Below are 21,329 nucleotides of genomic sequence, written 5' to 3' on the forward strand. Positions count from 1 at the left end.
TTTATGTGTGACAGGTTTGTAGTGGGCAGTTTAGATGAATAGAAGATTATCAATTTCTTATTCATATTTACAGAATTCTCAGAAGTTTGGCATTGAATTGAGGAGGTCCCTCAATGACATGCGAGCGCTGTTCGTGAAAGAGGATTGACATGAGTAAACCAGGTAGCTAGACGTCCAGCAGATACCTAGACACACCGCACACCAGCCAACCACGTGGCCCACGTGAAATGCCCTGATAGGCAGGTGGGGTCAGAGTGTGTGTAGGTGAGATAGATCTGAAGAGCCATGTTTGACTGTGATGCAGTGGAGATGTACAGGTGTTATATTTTATGTGTTAACTGTTTTTTACATTTATCATTGCTGTCATACAAACCATATGGTTTGGCGGATATTATGAACGTGCACATCAAATGCAAAGTTTTTACTCAATGCATCCTGTATAATTCTATTTTATGTGACAGTTGGCAATTTACCAAAATATCCTGCATCTTCAGTAACGCCTGTCTTGAGATATGTGCCATGCTTAAATTAACAGTGTCAACTGGTTCTCAGATGGCATGTTGCCCTATCAGGGGAGCTAACTCTTACTAACTTACCAGCACCCAACTGGTGCTACTTTTCTGTCATACATAGATAGCTATAGCCATCAGGACTGGAATTTATTTATCCCAGTAAGTTGAAAGTGATGTATCTGCCATGGCTTATGCAACTAGCCACAAATATGTATGGCTTTGATGAAACCGGGCACGTTTTATCACAGTTTTAACATCCTGCATTTATAATTTTATCAACACTGGCATGAGAGTCGCTCCTTTAAATGTGACATATTTAACAAAGAAATAGTTTAATGGCCATTTTATCGTGTATCATTTAAATTATCATTTTCATACAGATATTATCTTGAAAGTCATGGTTTTAGTTTACTGAATTACGTTTCAAATTTTACTTTTATTCTTTATGAAAACACATAAAATTTAACATAAATCATTTGTGTATTTATAAAAAGAAATGTTTCAATTGTACATATTGGTGTGATGTAGTGAGAGTGTTCACTCATTATTTATAGCATAATGTATCACTCAACTCTGGGTTTCTCTCTTCCTTCATTTTGGTTATCGGGTTAGCATAATCAATTAGGGAATAGGTATGATACCCCTGATGGCTAGGTGTCACATGTTTACTGTCTACTGTGGAGTGTCTCGATAGATCTCATGTTTATCATACTTCCTGTACCAAGAGAGGGTAGATGGATAACAAATACAGATGTAATATCATTGTTATCAGGATACGTTTACAAATTAGTGTCTAAGTGAAACTTGAAATGTACATATTTTTAAGGAAACATCAAGTTTATTCATTCCGGATATTCTAAAATCAATTTTGACAAAAATATTTCATATTGTTTACCTAAAAATACAACTAAAATGTTCATGTTTTAACCATTTTAGGAATTTTTAATAGAACAAACTTTGAGACAGATTCTTTTATCCAAATACTACAGAACTGTGACCCTGTTACCGATGGGAATGAGAACAACTTTGGTAACAAGCAGTTGTAGCTCTGATAACTGGCTCTCATATCATCATTAACATCTTACCATCATCGTCATCTGTATGTTCAGAATGTATGTTTCTGTTTGTATGCACTGTTTTAGCAATGGTACAAATTTTATTCTTCTGCTAGAGGCAGGTGATTTTAGTTAATTTATTGAAGAAAAAACAGATGGTTCTAGTTTTGTGAAAATAAAATGGTGTACTATGTCATTTGTGTTGTGTTTGTATGGTATGGAGTAGATGGAGCTGCTGTAATGTCTCCATCAGGCCACTTCATCTTGTTCAAGGGTGGGGGTAGCCTAGTGGTTAAAGCATTCGCTCGTCATACTGAAGACCTGGCTTCGATTCCCCACAGGGGCACAATGTGTGATGCCCATTTCTGGCAGCAAATTTAACTATATCACCATTCATCTACTGATCTGACTATTTCTGTCAGGTAAGCAACTAAGTCTCTGTGCAACCCTGGTCCAGTGCAAGTAACCCAGGGGTCCAGATCTGATAGACAACTTTACTACCTGGTTCAAGTTACCATGACACCAGCACTTATAAATGGGTGCCAAGTACATGGGGCCCCCAAGTTCAGCTAATTTTTTATCCCCACAATCGCAGGTGCAGGGAGGCACCTCATGTGAGACATGATCTTAGATAAACATGAAAACATGAAGTACGAATAGCATACTTTTATTGTGTTGATTAGGGACTATAATGATGCAGTGCAATAGAACTTTGGTTGAACAGGTACATTTACAAATCTTTATGCAAACTCAACATTCATACATTTTCAACAGAACCTGAAATATGAAGTGATTAATGACCCATTAAAGGATAATACATAACGGTAATTCAAAAAGAGCCTGTGAAGGCAACATGTTTTTGGATCTTGAGCTCACTCCCCAGCGATTTTTGTGAGTGCCGCCGTTGTGATGGCACCAGCTGCAGACGTTGATGTTCCTCTTCCACGCTGCGGTACAGGCGGTAAGCTTCATGTTCATCGAACAACACGTCGTCATAGCGACGCACGCGCAAACGGTTTTCTTCGAATATTATACCTTGATGCAGTAAGTGGATTCTGAGCGAGTCATCTGCTAGTGAGAAGACCCATAGACAGGCACCATCGGTATTTTCCACTCCTAGGTGGACGTAGAGGGGATCAAACATCAGGGTTGTTATGGAGGTACCTAGCTGATTCTCTAAAATCGTCTTGATTTCTTCATGGGAGAAGCTACGTTTGTTCTTCAGACAGAAACACAAGGCATTTGGTGCGGGTGGCGGCAACTCTCGCCGCATGCGAATGAAGGGCAACTTCGATTTCTTCCGTTTCTGTGCCTTCTTGACATTGTCAATGAACGCCTTTTCTTTGCTTGGAGAAAGCTCTGGTGTGACGTCTTTGTCTGATCTGTAACACAAGATTAATAGTTTCATCATAAACGTCCTGAAATATTTAAGGAAGCAGGGGTAGCTGTTCTTAGGCGCAACAAATATTAATATATATCTTTCCGGGTTTAACGTTTCTCTTGATCGTTTTTTTTACTTTGAGGCTGTAGACCGGGCTGCCAGATATCCTCGTTCTGTCAGCACATTACCATGCTCATTGGTTTCGTCTTTGACCTTCGTCACTTTGTAATTTCCTAGGACAACATGATATGGCTGAAGTACTGTTCACAGCACCGCAACCTCGCAACCCCGCACGACAGTGTGAAAACATACTTATTATAAACAAGACGTAACATAAATGAAGTTTAAGAAGTGTTGTATGTTGGATATAAATGATAAGTTGCAAATCTGTTTCATGTTGAAGGGTCGTCGTACCGTGCCGGTAGTATTGACAGAATCGACACAAAGCGCTTGCTGTACGTGAGATGCATAACAATAAGCCCCATAGCATGAATTTGACCTAGCTTAACCCACATCCTGACTAACCGACGCCTGAATACACACTATACGGATTCTGCCACAGGTGGTCCACTTTATGGGCGCAGATCGTGGCTTCTGTTCAAGTTGTTATAACGGACTAACGTTACACCTTATGAATGACAAAATCAATGCAGACCAATTCATATAGGAGAAAAATAAAATACGCCAGGTCGTCATAGCGACAAATGTCATTCACCAACATTCAATATTTCTACATGGACTGGCAGTATAATACGTCTTAATCACTGCCAACCTTGCAGGTCGGGTCCGACGTGACCTTGACCCAAACAAATTACGCTTCCTTTCCTCAATCGGAGGTAAGATCACGTGGTAACGACGATGAGGCAACGCAAAGGGGTGCTCGGGCGTGGTGCTGGAGTCTGGTTTCCATGACAGTTGGTACCTGGAAGCTACAGATGGAATTGCTATCTTTCGTCTTGTGGTCCTTGTGTCCGTCAGTTGGTTGAGCGAGCTACAGGCGGGAGTGAGAAACTACTGGGCGATATGTTATCAGAGAGCATCAATTGTGACTTTTGACTTTAGATACAGGTCAATACAGGTGGCGTTACAAAGCGTTACAAACATTACCCATTTATACATTGATAGCTTTAGATAGTATCTGTTGTCCGGACCCCATTGGAAGTCTTTGTCTCATCTTACAGTTACATTTTGATCTTTTACTGTTACGTACGTTTATTGGTTTCTATTCCAGATAATTTAGGCTTTATTGTAGAAATCAAACATAATGAAAGCGTGTAGAAGAACAACGTTACTAGATTTGGGCAACAAGTTATTTAATGAATTTTGACGAGTACACGTGCCGTTAGTGTTATAAATGGAGTCACTGATACTTTGATGATAATGTTCTGTACGGAGCGAGTACACATGCCATTAGTTATATATAGAGCCAGTACGCTTGTCGTGAGTATAATACATGGAGGCAGTACTTGTGCCTTTAGTATCATATATGGAAGCAGTTCAAATGTCGTTCCTATATTATTCACGGAGCCATTACATGTGCCGTTAGTATTATACATGGAGACAGTACATGTGCCGTTAGTATTATACATTGAGGCAGTACATGTGCCGTTAGTATTATACATGGAGGCAGAACACATGCTGTAAGTATTACACCTGGAAACAGTGAATATGCCGTAAATATTTTACATGGAGACAGCAAACAGGCCATTCGTATTATAGTGTGTGTGAGTGTGTTGGGTTTTACGGCGCCTTTACTAACATTCTCGGCGGGGACAAAAGAAATGTGCTTCACACATTGTACCCATGTGAGGACTCGAACTCAGACTATCGGTGTGACGAGCGAACACTTTAACCCAGGCTACCTTTCCATTCCGTGAGTATTATACATGGAGGCAGTAGATATGTCATTAGCTAATGCATTGAGGCAGTACAGATGTCGTTAGCATTTTTCATGGAAGCAGTGAAAAGTTCGTTTGTGTTAAACATTAAGGTAATGTACAAGTCCGTTAGTGGTATTGCATTTAGGTAGTATTTATTTCAGTAGTGTCATTCCTGGAAGGCAATTCCCATGTCGCTGTGATTATACAGGTAGCGGAGAGGACTGAGACCTATGGAAGGGGATCGGGGTGTTGATGTGAAACTTGGAGCCCATAACTGCAGGAGCTTACTGGCAGTAGGAGTGAGGTGAGGTGAAATTGGGTTTAACGTCGTGCCTGAGAATATTTCGCTCATATGACGACGTGCATGCGTGTGTATGTGTATGTGCGGCTGCTTGTACTAGCCCAGACTGAAGCTGGTTTTATAGCGCTAGCCCACTGAGATACCATGCCGCAGTGAAGCATGAATACCCCACTCAGACACATTATACTGACTCCGAGCCGACCAGTCCTTGTTGTACCCATTAATGCCGAGCGCCAGGCAGAAACCAACAAGTACCATATTTTAACGTCTTTTGGTGTGACGCGGTCGGGGATCGAACCCACGACCTTCCGCTCTCCGGGCGGACGCTCTAACCACTACACCACGGAGGCGGTCGCAGTGGGAGTGGGTTATATCACACAACATTACTGTGTTACCCAGAATGTTAGTTTATGCCAAATGTGTAGATCGATGGTCACGATGTTAATCACTAGATTGTCTGGTCCAGATTATTTACATCATGGAGCTGGAATATTGCAGGGTGTGGCGTTAAACAAACAGCCAGGCACAATCTGTAAACATGTAAGTGTAGGTTAGGTCTAAGGTGGTGGTGGTGGAATTGGGTTTAACGTCGTACTTGAGAATATTTCGCTCATATGACGACGTGGTTAGGTCTAAGGGCAAGACGCGTACAATTGTTTGAGTCAGACAATGTTAGGTAGATCAGTGGGGAACGTATGGTGCAGGATGCTTGGCACCTTTGTGTCACGTGTTTGTCTCTTGCTACTCACGATTTTGCTGAAAATTCACTGAAATGTTGTCAGAGATTTTACAAATTGTCATGTGTCAACAAAAACAAAACAATTGTCAGAACTCGTAGTAACAGCCACACAACAACGAAACATTACTCTTCTGACTGCAGGAATCATATTCTAAGGTGTAATAAGGGAACTCCGCCAACCTCGAAATACGGATAACTCGGTGTCATGTCAGTGGTTCCCAGTATATTATACGAGATAGAACCGGTTAGAACTGGTCCCCAATAAGTCTTGTGTATGGTAACCTTAGTCGATCTATGGATGGATTAGTATTGTTCTTGGCTGCAGACGGCGTGAGCCGTGGCTTTCATAATCACTGGATTGTCTGGCCCTGATTCGATTATTTGCATGCCGTTGTATTTTCGGTATATTTGTTGTGTCGGGCGTTTGAAGAATCATCTGAACCTACCTTGGATCACGATCATCCCGTGACAATCGAGACTGAACGTCCATGCTTGGAGCTGACATGTGTCTGTCGGCAAGATGCTCTGGGGAGCGTCCCCGGCCTGTGATCGGTCTGTGAGAGGCGGCTCTCCTGAGGTCGAGCCCCGACATCCCGCTATCCCAAGGCTCTAGGCTCGGAGATGGGTTCAGTCCCCGAAATGACGATGTCGGGAAGCCGAGATTGAGTAGCCGACGGTAGGAGTTGTCGATGGAGCCTCCGGGGGATGGGGGAATCGGTGACGGGGGGTCGTCCAGGTTGGTAAGCACTACCTCTTCCCTCACATGACTCTCGTCCAGATCCGGAGACGTTTGGTTACTGCACGGTGCAGGAACACCCACCTTACGATCCGTGGGGTCGGGAAGCAACTGCCACCTGAATGCTTTCAGGATGGGGTCGAAGGACAGCACCCCACGGAAACCGTTAACTGTTACACCCTCAAGGGGTTTGCTTGGCGTGAATGGCTCGCTGTGACTGTGAACCATCCCCTTTGGTCTGCTGGTATACGGGACACGGGCAGCAGGGTCTCCAGTCAGGTTGACCCGGGACAGCGGTAGGGTCACATCTGGCGTGATTCGGGTCTTGTAGAAGCTCGACAGCCGCCCACTGTCCGTCTTGATGAGGATGAGGGCTTGGCTGGACGTCGGCATCTGTAACAAACACGTAGACTACATGCCTAAGAACGACAACAGCCTCATATCTAGCTACCCGTAACACCGTGATCCTCTCTACTATATGTTACTGCGACAATGGTGTGACGTCATAGAGGCATTACTATTGTGACGTCATATTTAAGTGACGAATAGTAAACACCGTGTATCGTTCTAGAAGTCATATATATTTTGTTTACGTTAAATGGAGAGAAAACGTTAAAAAACATCACGTTTACACCTCTTTACATTAAACAGAATCCTTAAACGCAAACACATACTGAAGTACTTTTGAACAAGGTTGTAATTGTAGTACATTGTATCTTTATAGAACAAACGTTATGGATAACAACTTCTTTTTATTCGTGAGTGGGACGTTTCGATACAGATTCTTGTACCGTTGTCAAGCATTAATGGAACATGTAGAAGGGAGAAGTATATATATACTGGATGTAACAATGTAACAAAAAAACAACATAATTAATATAATTGGCTAGGCAGAAAGCTGATGAAGCCAGAGACAGACAAAGGACAGGCGTGGAAGCCAATGATGTACAAATAATAATGAGATGTTTATACAGCAGAGTTTATACAGTAGATTGGGCTTGGTGGATAAGTGCATCATAAGCGGTTGGAATGAAGTATCCTTGGTCTCGGTTGATGGTGGGCTTTTGGCGTTTGATGTGGATGGCTTCGGTGAACTTGCGTTTAGTGAAGTCTGTTTGTTTGTTAGCGGAATGGTGATGTCAGACCACTCTATTTGATGATTGGGGCTTGCTTTGATGTGGTCGGAAAAGGCTGATTTGCTGTCGGAATTGGTAACAGAGGTCTGATGTTCTTTCACTCGGGTGTTGATGGGTCGGGAAGTTTCGCCTATGTAGCTCTGCCCACAATCACAGTTTATTTTGTGGATGACACATTTTGGGTTGTTGTTCTTGACGGTGGCTGGTTTTCTTCCATTGGCATGGAGAATGTCGTTAAGGATGGAGGACGCGGAGAAGGTGGTATCTATGCCAGCTTGTTGTTTTAGGAGACGGCTGATTTGATGTGACGGTTTGCCAATGTAGAGGATGGATATCTTGATGGGGGCTGAATCTGGTTTGGGTCTTTTGGTAGGAGGTGACAGGGTTGCAGCAATGGTTCTGTTGACTATTTGGGATGGAAAGTGGTTAAGTTCTACGAAGACTTTCTTGAGATGTTCGATTTCATCTTGTAGTTTAGTTGAACAGATGTTCTTGGCCCTTCTGGTTAATGTGGAGATGATGCCGGTCTTAACTTTAGGTGGATGATTGGAGTTGTAGTGGATGTACTGATCCGTATGGGTAGGTTGTATATATGCAGTGGTCTGGAGTTGGATGCAGGAGGTAACCAGAAAGACCTCTGTTACCAATTCCGACAGTAAATCAGCCATTTCCGACCACATCAAAGCAAGCCCCAATCATCAAATAGAGTGGTCTGACATCACCATTCTCGCTAACAAACAAACAGACTTCACTAAACGCAAGTTCACCGAAGCCATCCACATCAAACGTCAAAAGCCCACCATCAACCGAGACCAAGGATACTTCATTCCATCCGCTTATGATGCACTTAGAAGATAAAGCTACTCTGTTTTCAATATTGCGGTCCTTTATCGTTGATTTAAAACCGCTAAATGTAATTTATAAACCGAACGCGTAAGCGTGAGGTGTTAAATTAAACATTTAGCGGTCTTAAATTAGAAGATAAAGGACCGCAAAATTGAAAACAGAGTAGCTTTATCTTCATTCCATCACGACTGATAAGCGTTTTAAAACCGAACTGTTTGGCGCGCAAGAACACAAGGCGCGAAGGGGCCCTTTTCCTGGAAATCGCTTGGAATCGTCCCGTTGAGGGACAGGTTGTGTAATGAACAAAATGAGACATTTTCAACAACATAAATGCTTATTAAACTGGGAGTGAAAAGTCGTCTTTATTATCCAGCCTAGGCTTGTTTTTTGACGCCTGACTAGTGTTACGGCTGGTAAATATTATCATCACTGACTTTATTGTCATCGCCACTGATTTCATATCTTATCCTGCAAATGTAATTGCCCTGTCCTCGAAAACGTACTGCCATTATAAATGAAGTAATTTGTATTGATTTGTAAACCTGCTGATACCAACACGAAAGCCTCGCCCATACTGTTGTCAGAAAGGAAGGAGACCTGAGTGACTGCGGCGTATATTTGTCGGTTTAAAAACACAAACACAAAACATTTCCTAGGTTAGCCATGCAATAAATTACAATTCATTTATTTTCAAATAGCCATATTTGACGGTGGTTGTTGTGTAACGACAAATAGCAATATCCCAGCAATGTGATGTCGGTCTCTATAATTGGTCTCTATAATCGAGGCCAGACAATCCAGTGATCGACACCCGATCCATTTAGTCGCGCCTCAAGATCAATATAGATTGCTAAGGACCAATTCCAAATCATCACCATAGCTGCAGATAATTCATTACCACAGAGTACCCAAAGGAATCCGCACCATATTTACCTAACACGGTCAATGATTAGAAATCAATTTATGATACACCTAACAACCCTGAAGACAGTTGGACCTTTTCACAACCTTTGAATGTTATTATAAGTAGAAACTAACCCACTATAACAAGCCGTTCAGTCACAGAGAACAATAACATGGTCTGATTTGAACCACTGCCTGATATTTACACCAGGTAAACGAACTGTTTAACACCAGGAATCGTTAATGTAAGCAATGTCATATAAAACATTTGCTTTGAATATATTTATGGTCGTAGGTCTTATATCAAATAATAGTTTGTCTGACTTTCTATCATAAGCATTTTCTCATGTCTACTTAGCCATGTCTACAACGTGAAAGGTGAAGAGTCTCGTGTCAAACTATAATCATCAATGTCCTCCTGTCTGTTTGCGTGTCGTTGCAACTGATGTGGACCGTCCGCGGGAACACGAATATTGCAACCCGCCACGAATAAATTCAGCACTTCAGATTGCACCATTTCAATGTCTGTCGCAATACATGCATTAGTAGTATATCGTTTCGAACCATCAGTTTGCTTCACTGAAATAAATTGTAAACAAACGTCAACACACCTGACACCTGGCTGGATCTGCTCACCTGTAATTACGCAGCAGGTGACGTAGAGGCCGACTGTTCATCCAACTCACATCCTGTAGATGGGTTTTAACGGTTAACATCACAATTCTTCACATACTCCCCTTGATTGCTCTTGTGTACAAGTTCCGATAAAATGAAACATCAAACAAACCAAACACCTATACCTACACAACACCTGGTTACCTGTCATTAAACGGCAGGTAACATTTCAATCAGCCTTTTATCCAAAGCACACTCTCACCTTATAGCCGCTCTCACCTGAAGTGAGTCCGATGTTAAAAGTTAGGACAACTTGTGTACATTTTGCTAGCACTCTAACTGCAGTAAAGTTTATGGTGGTTGTCCTTCAGGTACAGAGTTCGAGAGCAATAACTCGCAGTCACCATGGATTCCATAGAAGTCCTACATAACCCCTTAATGGGTCTCTCACTGGGAGGCGACTCACGGCGTGATCGCTTTATAATGAGGGTCAGACATTAACACCACATTAAGCACAGAAGGGATAATGTATTCATCTGTGTTATTGATTCCCACTTTTTGCTGAACCCTGTCATCAGCGAGGACTTGTTTGCTGTGGGCGACCCGTGACGCCTGATTATCTGATTGTACAAACCGCCTCGGACAAGAGTTACATGTGTTGTGTTTGTCCTACAGCTCCACCCACAACACCACCTGACCCCTCCACTGTGTATACTCTAGCCAGTACAAGTCACAATCTCAATAAAAGCATTTATTGCTCTTGGTGAAAATACGTGGTTTGGGGAATGTTTGTGCTACTGCTTCAAAACATACATGCGCTTTAGATTGGAGGAGGAACCAAATATAAACAAATCCCACAGCCATCAAATGGCCAAACCCTAAGTAGTCTCAATGCTTTTAATAGTTTACGCTTAAAATGAGATTTGACACCCAAAATAAAATGTTATCAAAACGTTACTTAATTTAAAAAATGCAGGCCCCAAACAAAACTATAATACCAGCATCAAATAAGCTTTTGTATAACCATTCGTTTAATTCTCAGTCACCACCGATCATTGGTCTATCTTTTCCCCGACAGTTCATGTTGTATCGGTACCCAATTCAGGAAAACAAGAAGCGAAAGTGGCACAGTATTCACACATATGTAGGATAAATAGATGATGAAAAGGCGAGAATCCATAACGACCATATCATACATAGTAACGTATTTGGTAACATATAGGCCAACTGTCAGACCAAGTCGCATCCTGTAATTAAGTTTTGAACGGTTAAATCTCAGTGTGCTCATACGGGCCTTTTGGAGCTTGTGGTACTGTGCTTCCAATGTCGGATGAAGTTCAGTATCAAATAGACTCAATATAATGAGTGAGGATATAATGCCCTTAATACCAGAGGATGCACGATCACAGACGACGTCACATCATTACTTTCGTGAAGGGGCGATGGGGTAGCCTAGTGGTTAAAGCGATCGCTCGTCACGCCGGAGATCTGGGTTGGATTCTCCACATGGGCGCAATGTATGAAACCCATTTCTGGTGTTCCCCGCCGTGATATTGCTGGAATATTGCTAAAAGCGGCGTAACTACTCACTTTCGTGACAGACAACGCTGTCTTAATTCACATAACCTCCAATATAAAACCGAAATGATAAAACAGTATTTTACCCAGCAGGCACAGGGGGAATGCAGAAACTGACGTCATCTGTTCAAGGGACGTAATTCTTGTGTGGTGTTCTGTATTGTTTACTTTCAGAAACATACCCCTAATGTTACGACGTGGACATCAGAAATAGGCTTCACACATTGAACCCGTTTTAACTACCAGGCTACCACACCGCCAATGGTTGCATAAGGATGCAAATATATATGACAGAATATATATATACAGAACAATGCATCCATATAAGCCTTACGCAGACTCGCCCTGTATTGTTTTACCAATTTACCTTTGTTAAAGTGCTGCTACCAGGAATAGGTACATCCAAAGTGACGCTTCTTCCACGTTTAACGCCAATACCGCCGTAGTATGCCAACAGTGTTTCCGATGTCGTTGGTGCTGGTAGTAGTTGCAGACGTCCCTGAAGTTATGCCATGCTAACACCCGTCTACGACAGGTACCACTAAACCAGCAGGCGATTCTGATCATGCAAAGAAGATATTGTTGACTCACTCCACACTGCGACGTGTGCTGGGCTTGTCGCGTCTTGTGTATATGTTTGATAGTGTTTTTATTCCCTAGCTGCGTGTATTGAGAGGTGTGGCTGGCTTTATATACTGTGTCTAGACATATAGACAGAATATTTGGGATTTGTATACCCCTACTTTTAACGCCTTTGGCAAATTTATATAAACGTGTTACTGGTATAAGTTGATGATTCAATTAACTGTGGTGACAACAGAACCAATACTTAAACGGAATACTGAAACTCGGTGTGTGTTTTCAGACTGTCTTTGTATCGTTCACACCTACACTCTTCTCCAACCCCCTCGTGCCATCGTCGACGCTTTTGCTTTGGCTGCGTAGACATACGCTAACAAACTTCTTGTTATAGTTGGGTTTCTTAGTGCAAGGGGTTGGTATAATCTAAACACATGTGCATACATAGGCACTGAAATAGTGTATGTAGATTATTGTCACCAGTATACAGGCTAGACGTCCCTTGTAAACACAAATGCATGTGTGCATGGGGTAGAAACCACTCTAAGATCCAGGTTAGAATTGGTCTTCAGTAAGCCATGCTTGTCGTAAGAGGCAACTAACGAGATCGGGTGGTCAGGCTCGCTGACTTGGTTGACGCATGTATTCGTATCCCAATTGTGTAGAACGATGTTCATGCTGTTGATCACTGGATTGTCTGGTCCAGACTCGAGTATTTACAGACAGCCGCCATATTGCTGGGATATTGCTGAGTGCGGCGTTATACAACAAAGAAACAAATACATCGCGAAGTGTATAGGGATGTGATCTTATGGTACATAACGTAATAAACTGAGGGGCAAAAGAAACGTCCCCGATCATTTTTGTATCATAAAATGATACAAACACGTGCAATTCAATGTTAAAATGTTTGATATAATTTTTGAACATATTATGCAGACTGTCATTACAGAACAATTGAAACAATTTGCTGTAAGTAGAGTTTTTGTGACGTTTTTCACAGGAGGTTCAAATGTCCGGTTTTCGATCATGACAACACATGCACATCAGTACTGACAGAGTGGCTTTGAGTGTCCAACTCCTCAGTAGCGAGTGTGTCCACCTCCAGCGATACATGCTGCCACACACGACGTCGTGCAGAGTGCACAAGACGTCTGATCACGTGATGTGGGATGCGACGCCATTCTTCCTGTAGAGCTTGAGCCAAAGCGTTTCTTGTCTGTGGGGGATGTTGACGTTGCTTCACCTGACGGCCGAGATGATCCCATAGGTGCTCAATAGGTGATAAATCGGGGATCTTGCTGGCCAAGGAATGACGTTTACGTTGTTGTTGTTCAGGAAGTTCCGGGTAACAACAGCAGTGTGGGGAGTAGCGTTATCCTGCTGAAACAACACGCCTCGATTCTGCTGGAGGAAGGGTAACACGACAGGTCGTAAAACAACATCAATGTATCGACGGGCATTCAGGTTTCCCTCTATCACCAACAAGTCAGTCTTCCTCTCGCCACAATTTCCCCCCCACACCATCACACTACCGCCGCCAAACGTCTCAACTTCCTGAACGCAACAACGTGGTGTGCGTTCGTTCCGACGTCTGTAGACTCCTACCCGACCATCAGCTTTGTTCAACTGGAAGCGGCTCTCGTCACTGAAGAGTACCCGGCGCCAGTTCCGCGGCTGAACAACTTCAAATCTCCACTGCCGAACTCTACGCTTGCCCACTGGAGTATTTTGCCAATCGACGACGTCGATGTTCACGCGTTAACGTCACGCCCCGGAATGGTCTGTATCGGACGTCGATGTTTCCATTGATCACCGAATCGGCTGATTGATTCTGAGTCGTCTGGATATGGTCCTTCTACTGACTGGATGGGTAAGGCTGGTTGTTGCTGATGACGTCACAGTCAGGAATCTGTTGCGCAAGTGAAGCACCCGTAAATGGCGGTCTTCCTGAGGGGTGGTTACGGGTGGTCTCCTGTCCTAGGCCTGTCTGCAGTCCGACCTGTTGTTCTGAAGCGTGTCATCAGTCTGGTGATGGTTTTCTTGCTGCAACTCCATGATTCTTGCAACGTGACTGTGAGAAGCACCCAGCTGCAACATCCCAATAGCTCGTCTCTCTGTTCTGCCGTGAGTCGAGGCATGTTCTTTGTGTCCAACGTATTGACTTTAGTTTTCTTCGACCAGTAGTTGATTGTATTCAACTTATGACAAAGACTATGCAAAAGCTAGACTCAAAGACATGGAAACTCCCTTTTCCAATTGTCTGATCAGCGCGTGTGTGTTTTCAACACGTGTAATTACGCAATACCCCGGGCAGTTGGACCCTCCCCTGCCCTGCATACGGTCGGGGCAGACACGTTTCACGCCACTATAATCAATACCAGGTGCCAACGTGAAATAAATAATTTACGTCAAGAACCCAACGTCACGCAACAGACGTTGCAGGGAAAACCGTCACATGCACAAACGCAACAGCCAATTACCTAGCCTCTTTAATGAGTCAACCAATCAGGATGCAGTCGTCACGGGATCGGACATCGCCATATTGCTTGTTTTGGGGAGACGGACCACAGGCAATTTTTTACCTGTTTTCCTGTCGTATTTAGCCATTAAGGTAAGGTACTTATATTATCCAATGTATAATTGATGGAGTAATATGCGCAGCCCATCCCCGCCGCCGAATAGAGATGTATTTTCCACACGCGGCGTGGTGAATCATTCATTGGGCACTTCTAACCTCCCTTAAACCAATCTGGCCCCAACAATAATTAATTGCAGTCAGGCAATGGTGTTGGTATTTAGGCACCATGTGTAAGTGTCATTCATTTATGCTTAAACACTGGGGAGGGATGTTACATCGGAATCACGGCATGTTCTAAATCTGAGTTACTGTTGGGGTATGGTAGTGTTGCCCCTGATTTGTACAGCTGACCGCTATCACTGGAATATCAGATCTAGATGTGTGTAGACTGTTGTCCAACATGCCGACAGCTAGTCAGTGTTTGATTCTCAGCAACCTGGTTTCCCGGAGGTCCTACAACCCCTATGTCCTGAGCGACAACACACCAGAGGGGGACAATGATGAAACGACCACACCCGAGGTAACCGCTGACCCTGCAATCGCCACCAACAACGCTTCCGTCACGGCTAGTCAGCCCCGGACCACAGGGCATCTCACACCCACCCTCGCCCGGTCTTCAGAGCGCCCAGCCACGACCCACGGGAGAGGCAGAAAAGCACCCACGCGTCCTATAATGCACGTGCAACTGTTTGCCATTCAGCTGGCGACCCAGGCTTGCTTGCACCCGACCCAGACATACCAAAACGGACGGGATCTGCATTTTTGGGTCACCGTCGATACCCTATCTCCACCCGGATTTCGACAGTCGTTGCCCGGAGCAGTAGGAGGTTGGACCGACATCGTGAGATGACAACCTTCCAGAAACAGTGTATGGACTCCGTTGAAGGCGCTCTCTCTCCGCGCAATACTTACGATACTATTCATACTGCGCATGACCGGGATTCATACAGACTTCCGGAGTCAGATTCGCGAAACAGGAAGGGAGGTTTGAACGTTGATACAACAGTTGCCGTCGTCTCAGACGACGGCGTTCAGGTAAACAATGCAGGTTTTTCCTTGTTAAGACGAGTTAACATCAACGTCCTCGACGACGCACGTGCCGTGGCCATGTTCCAGCGACCTGTGGTCAGATTTGACAGTAACGTAAAGGTGTGTGACCCCCAGGATAGATTCCAGTCGGGCCTCCCACATTCACAACCGCTGCTTCATATTGTTGACACTGACGTTGCGTCAGCAGCTGCGGCAACAGATCTTGTGAGCCTGGCGTCCGACGCAGTGCACGGCGTGGCTGACACCGGGGATGGCATGGCCGACCCAGAGGGACAAGTACAACCACACGCTTTCCCGATGAAAGGCCCCAAACTGTTCCTTCCGGTGGCATGTACTGATGAGCTGCGCGCGCGTTTATACGAACTGGGCTGGCGACGACCAATCAAACCAAAGAGAAAGAAGTAAGTTTTCAGCGCGCATAAATGTGATGGTCCCAAATGTGATTTAGTGCAACACTGTTGTTTTAAAAATATTTAGTTACTGAGATATTACGCAGTATGCATGTGTTTATGTGAGACTGGAATAAGTTCGATGGAGTTAAGGCATGAACATTTCGTAGTGATTCATGCACACATGGTTTAGTTTTTGGGAAACAATGCCAAAAGCAACGTGTCTACCAATGGCAGCCATGTTGTGTCCGGATATCACTGATACGATGATCATTACGAAATTATAGCTTCATTGGCCTCAGGTCGGTTAGACGGACAGACTGGCAACGGACAAAGAGAGGACAGAAGAACCCACATAGTGAAGTCTTCCTTGGGACGGTTTAGGTGTAGTAGATTTTACAGCTTTGGATGTTTTGCATATATCTATTTCAAAATATTTTTGACCCGTCTTGGCACTGAGTTGTTCTGAGTTCAATCTACCTCAGCCATGCGCAAAATTTTGAAATTCAGCAGAACAGAAATAGTCAGGGATCGAACTCGAATAATAAATGCGCATACATGTAGCCGTGAAGAGCCAAGTCTGTGGGTTAAGGGTTAAGGGTTGTTGGAAGTGTGATGTATTCGGCAGGAATGTTATGATACGGAGATCTACCGACACCATACCTGTATCGTGATACTTAATTACTGGCAATTTTGATGAAAAATATAATGACTGAAGAGGTCTATGAAACGAGACTAAACGGACTAAAATATCAGTCGATACAGGTACATGTGTATCGCGTATTGTATCATCTGAATGAGTGAGTGAGTTTAGTTTTACGCCGCACTCAGCAATATTCCAGCTATATGGTGGCGGTCTGTAAATAATCGAGTCTGGACCAGACAATCCAGTGATCAACAGCGTGAGTATCGATCTGCGCAACTGGGAACCGATGACATGTGTCAACCAAGTCAACGAGCCTGACCACCCGATCCCGTTAGTCTTGTATCATTTGAGAATTTTGTCGATGCATCAATGTATTGTGAATCAGACATGTCCAGGATCAATTAAATGGGATTCAAATAAGACTTGAAAAACAGACTTAAACATATTGTCGCGAAATACCTTGCCAATTTCACAAGCTCCCAAAGCCTCGTTTCATTGAAAAGGATGTCAAGACAGTGAGTGAGTGAGTGAGTACAGGTTTCTAGCCACTTTGCAAAGCGAATTCATCGTTTGGTATATAATAATGATAACAGTCCATTTCTATGTTCTTTTTCCACGCAGAATAATACGTTCGAAGCCCTTTTTTGCCCCGTTCATTCTCAGTCCCAGTGCCTTTGGTGTGCTGGAAGATTGAGTCATACTGTCATCTCATTCTACCTGGATCCCATCTGGCTGAACAGAGGCATATTTCGAACAAATTCAATTGCCTAGAGAGACACCATTTGCATTGTATGTGGAACAACGTGGAACAGGGCCGTCCCTAGAAACTCTCTCAGTGGCCAGTGAACATGCTCTCCCATATAAGACCTCTCCGCGACTAACGTTCCATAGCTTCCTCAGATGTTTATGCTGATGTGACGCCACCTTGAACAATATTTCAGTTTTTCACAGCCTGTCAACTTGTCTGTCTCACAGACCCTGAATCACATTATGTTCCCTACTGCCTTGACCTCTCCGCAGTGCTAAAGCCCTAAATAAAGCAAGTCTAGATTTCCCCAGGTTCAGGATCTCCCAACTCACTCTGGCTCCTTTTCAATATAAATGGGTTTATTTGTTCCTATCAAAATTATATATATTCAGGGACTAATCTCCTAATTCACTGGGGCTCCTTTTCAATATAAATGGGTTTATTTGTTCCTATCAAAATTATATATATTCAGGGACTAATCTCCTAATTCACTGGGGCTCCTTTTCAATATAAATGGGTTTATTTGTTCCTATCAAAATTATATATATTCAGGGACTAATCTCCTAATTCACTGGGGCTCCTTTTCAATTTAAATGGGTTTATTTGTTACTATCAAAATTATATATATTCAGGGACTAATCTCCTAATTCACTGGGGCTCCTTTTCAATTTAAATGGGTTTATTTGTTACTATCAAAATTATATATATTCAGGGACTAATCTCCTAATTCACTGGGGCTCCTTTTCAATTTAAATGGGTTTATTTGTTACTATCAAAATTATATATATTCAGGGACTAATCTCCTAATTCACTGGGGCTCCTTTTCAATTAAATGGGTTTATTTGTTACTATCAAAATTATATATATTCAGGGACTAATCTCCTAATTCACTGTGGCTCCTTTTCAATTTAAATGGGTTTATTTGTTACTATCAAAATTATATATATTCAGGGACTAATCTCCTAATTCACTGTGGCTCCTTTTCAATTTAAATGGGTTTATTTGTTACTATCAAAATTATATATATTCAGGGACTAATCTCCTAATTCACTGTGGCTCCTTTTCAATTTAAATGGGTTTATTTGTTACTATCAAAATTATATATATTCAGGGACTAATCTCCTAATTCACTGTGGCTCCTTTTCAATTAAATGGGTTTATTTGTTACTATCAAAATTATATATATTCAGGGACTAATCTCCTAATTCACTGTGGCTCCTTTTCAATTAAATGGGTTTATTTGTTACTATCAAAATTATATATATTCAGGGGCTAATCTCCAAATTCACTGGGGCTCCTTTTCAATTAATTGGGTTTATTTGTTACTATCAAAATTATATATATTCAGGGACTAATCTCCTTATTCACTGTGGCTCCTTTTCAATTTAAATGGGTTTATTTGTTACTATCAAAATTATATATATTCAGGGACTAATCTCCTAATTCACTGGGGCTCCTTTTCAATTAAATGGGTTTATTTGTTACTATCAAAATTATGAAGAAGAAGAATTTATTCACGTTTCAGGCCACAGGCCCATAGTACTCATTACACAAAAATACAATGAATAGTGTATAACACAAAGAAATATAATCAAACATTTTTGAGTAACTCTCGTAGTTAAAAGCATGAAATAGATATTTCGACAGTTGGGTAATAGTATGTTTACATTTAGAAGACATTAGATATACAAACTTTTCCTTTGATGGATTAATGTAAACATTTTTATCGATAAAATTAAGTCTTAAAGTTGAATAAGAATTACAGATAAGAAAATCATATTCGTTTTCAATAACATTAAATCCTACTATTTAACACTGTGGGCATAATCGTTTTTTCGGTTTTAAAACCATTGGAGGTAGTGAGTGAATTAGGTTTTACGCCGCTTTTAGCAATATTGCAGACATATCACGGCGGGCGACACCAGTAATGGGCTTCACACATTGTACCCATGTGGGGAATCGAACCCGGACCTTCGGCGTGACGAGCGAACGCTTTAACCACTACGCTACCCCACCGCCCCTAAGAAACGAGCGACATTGCTCTATTTGTATATATATTATTATCATTATTTTTCAGGGAAGAAGCTCCTCAGGCACCTACTGTCGATCTGAGTGGCCTCCCTTCGCTGATGGACATGAAGAAGGACCCAATGCTCCGAAAGGCGCGGAAGGCCCGCGCCCCACCACTCCAAAGCAAACCCCCGGAGCCGAACCCTAACGCCGTTTGCTTCAGCATCGTCGGCTCCACGCTGACCCACCATGAAGTATGGGCTGCCTTCAAGAAGGATATCCTGTCACAACACCCAGAGGTGAAGGTCAGGTCCTTACAGTTTATCCCCGGGCCATCTTCATCAAACGACCCAAGGGGGGTGACCCTATCGAGGATCGGTGGGTCATTACCTTCACCTCCGAGTGGTTCAGGAACAGGGTGGCAGGCATGGACCTCAAGTTCAAGACTGAAGCAGTACAGGTATGTGAACAGAACAGGCTGGTGGTGCCAGTGATGGCGAATGAATTGTGCTGTGCTAAGTATTTTGTTGTTTTGATGGTTTGTTTAGCGCCGTACTCAGCAATATTACAGCTATACGGTGGCGGTCTGGACCTGACAATCCAGTCATCATCAGCACGAGCATCGATCTACGCAACTGGGATTCGATGACATGTGTCAACCAAGTCAGCGAGCCTAACCACCCGATCCCGTTAGTCGCCTCTTACGTCAAGCATGGGTTACTGAACAGCAATTCTAACCCGGATCTTCACTTACGACAAGCATGGAGATCCATACTGGATCTCCACGGACTTGCTTCTAGAGTAGGAATGGTGTGATTCAGTAAGATCCGGTCCTGCGATTAGGCAGGAACCATTCTATGATTCGGGTGGCTTGGCTGTGAATATTTTAGTTCAACTTATTCTTGAATGTTATTAAAACCCAAAACATATTAAGTCACGTATTAAAATTCTCGAACCCACCTAACGCAAGCCATCCATGGCACTTGAATATTTAATGGTCGGTCCCTTACAGACTAAGCACGGAATTGTTTGAATTGTTTGACGTGGGTCATGCGGCGTTTAATATGTTAAAATTGGGATTCTGTGTGGGTGGGTTGTGTTATTTGGCGGGAGTTATGCTGTTATAAATAAATATTGGTTATTACCTTGGTTCGGTATGTGTGGGGGTGGGTTTATGCCATAGGTTCGGGGTGGGTGACTGAAAAGGAATCATGTTATTTTGAAAGGTAGTAGCGGCTGTGTAATTGGACGGCAAGAATGCTGTATACATGAAAACACAGTATCATAAACGATATTTGGTCTTACCCCAACACAACACTAGTCGTCATCATTCCTGTTGCAGCTTCGACGGTACGACGACGTCGTTAACTGCGAATACCGACAGTTTACCCGGATGAACGACTACATGAAAATGGTCAGCATGAAGAAATAACACACCGGAAGTGACGTCACAAAAACACCACCCACTCCTGCCAGAACGTTAGCTACGTGTGTACATGGTGTGTTAGTGAAATGTGTTTGCATAAAAGTTGGATTTCATGCATTTGTTTGGCGAATCAAGGAGAGTATGCAGCGTCTGGAGGTCCTGCATTGAACCCAGCCATCACACGTGGGGAACAGCAGGGCTGTAGATCTGCAGCAAGC

The 21,329-nt window shown here is 43.0% G+C and overlaps 3 protein-coding genes across 3 annotated transcripts in view; 2 read left to right on the top strand and 1 right to left on the bottom strand.

Annotated features, from left to right (window-relative positions):
• The window catches only part of LOC124283002 (carnitine O-palmitoyltransferase 1, liver isoform-like), a 44,618-nt gene extending 42,855 nt beyond the window's left edge, over positions 1-1,763 (top strand). The window contains 1 exon segment of the mRNA XM_046719033.1: positions 74-1,763. Within this exon segment, the coding sequence (XP_046574989.1) occupies positions 74-148 (75 nt within the window). The 3' untranslated portion in view covers positions 149-1,763.
• A 474-nt stretch (positions 1,764-2,237) lies between these two features.
• On the bottom strand, positions 2,238-7,093 carry LOC124283123. The gene is made up of 2 exons (XM_046719156.1): positions 6,315-7,093; positions 2,238-2,949 (listed from the first exon to the last, which is right to left on the bottom strand). The coding sequence occupies exons 1-2, from the start codon at positions 6,995-6,997 to the stop codon at positions 2,397-2,399; spliced, it is 1,236 nt and encodes a 411-aa protein (XP_046575112.1). The 5' UTR covers positions 6,998-7,093; the 3' UTR covers positions 2,238-2,396.
• Positions 7,094-15,114: 8,021 nt separating this feature from the next.
• On the top strand, positions 15,115-21,110 carry LOC124283130. The gene is made up of 3 exons (XM_046719163.1): positions 15,115-16,293; positions 19,753-20,145; positions 21,028-21,110. The coding sequence occupies exons 1-3, from the start codon at positions 15,689-15,691 to the stop codon at positions 21,080-21,082; spliced, it is 1,053 nt and encodes a 350-aa protein (XP_046575119.1). The 5' UTR covers positions 15,115-15,688; the 3' UTR covers positions 21,083-21,110.
• The last annotated feature ends 219 nt before the right edge of the window (positions 21,111-21,329 follow it).

Source organism: Haliotis rubra, unplaced genomic scaffold (genome assembly GCF_003918875.1).
Source record: "Haliotis rubra isolate DU_JTF1 unplaced genomic scaffold, ASM391887v1 Scf109, whole genome shotgun sequence".
NCBI lineage: Eukaryota > Metazoa > Mollusca > Gastropoda > Lepetellida > Haliotidae > Haliotis > Haliotis rubra.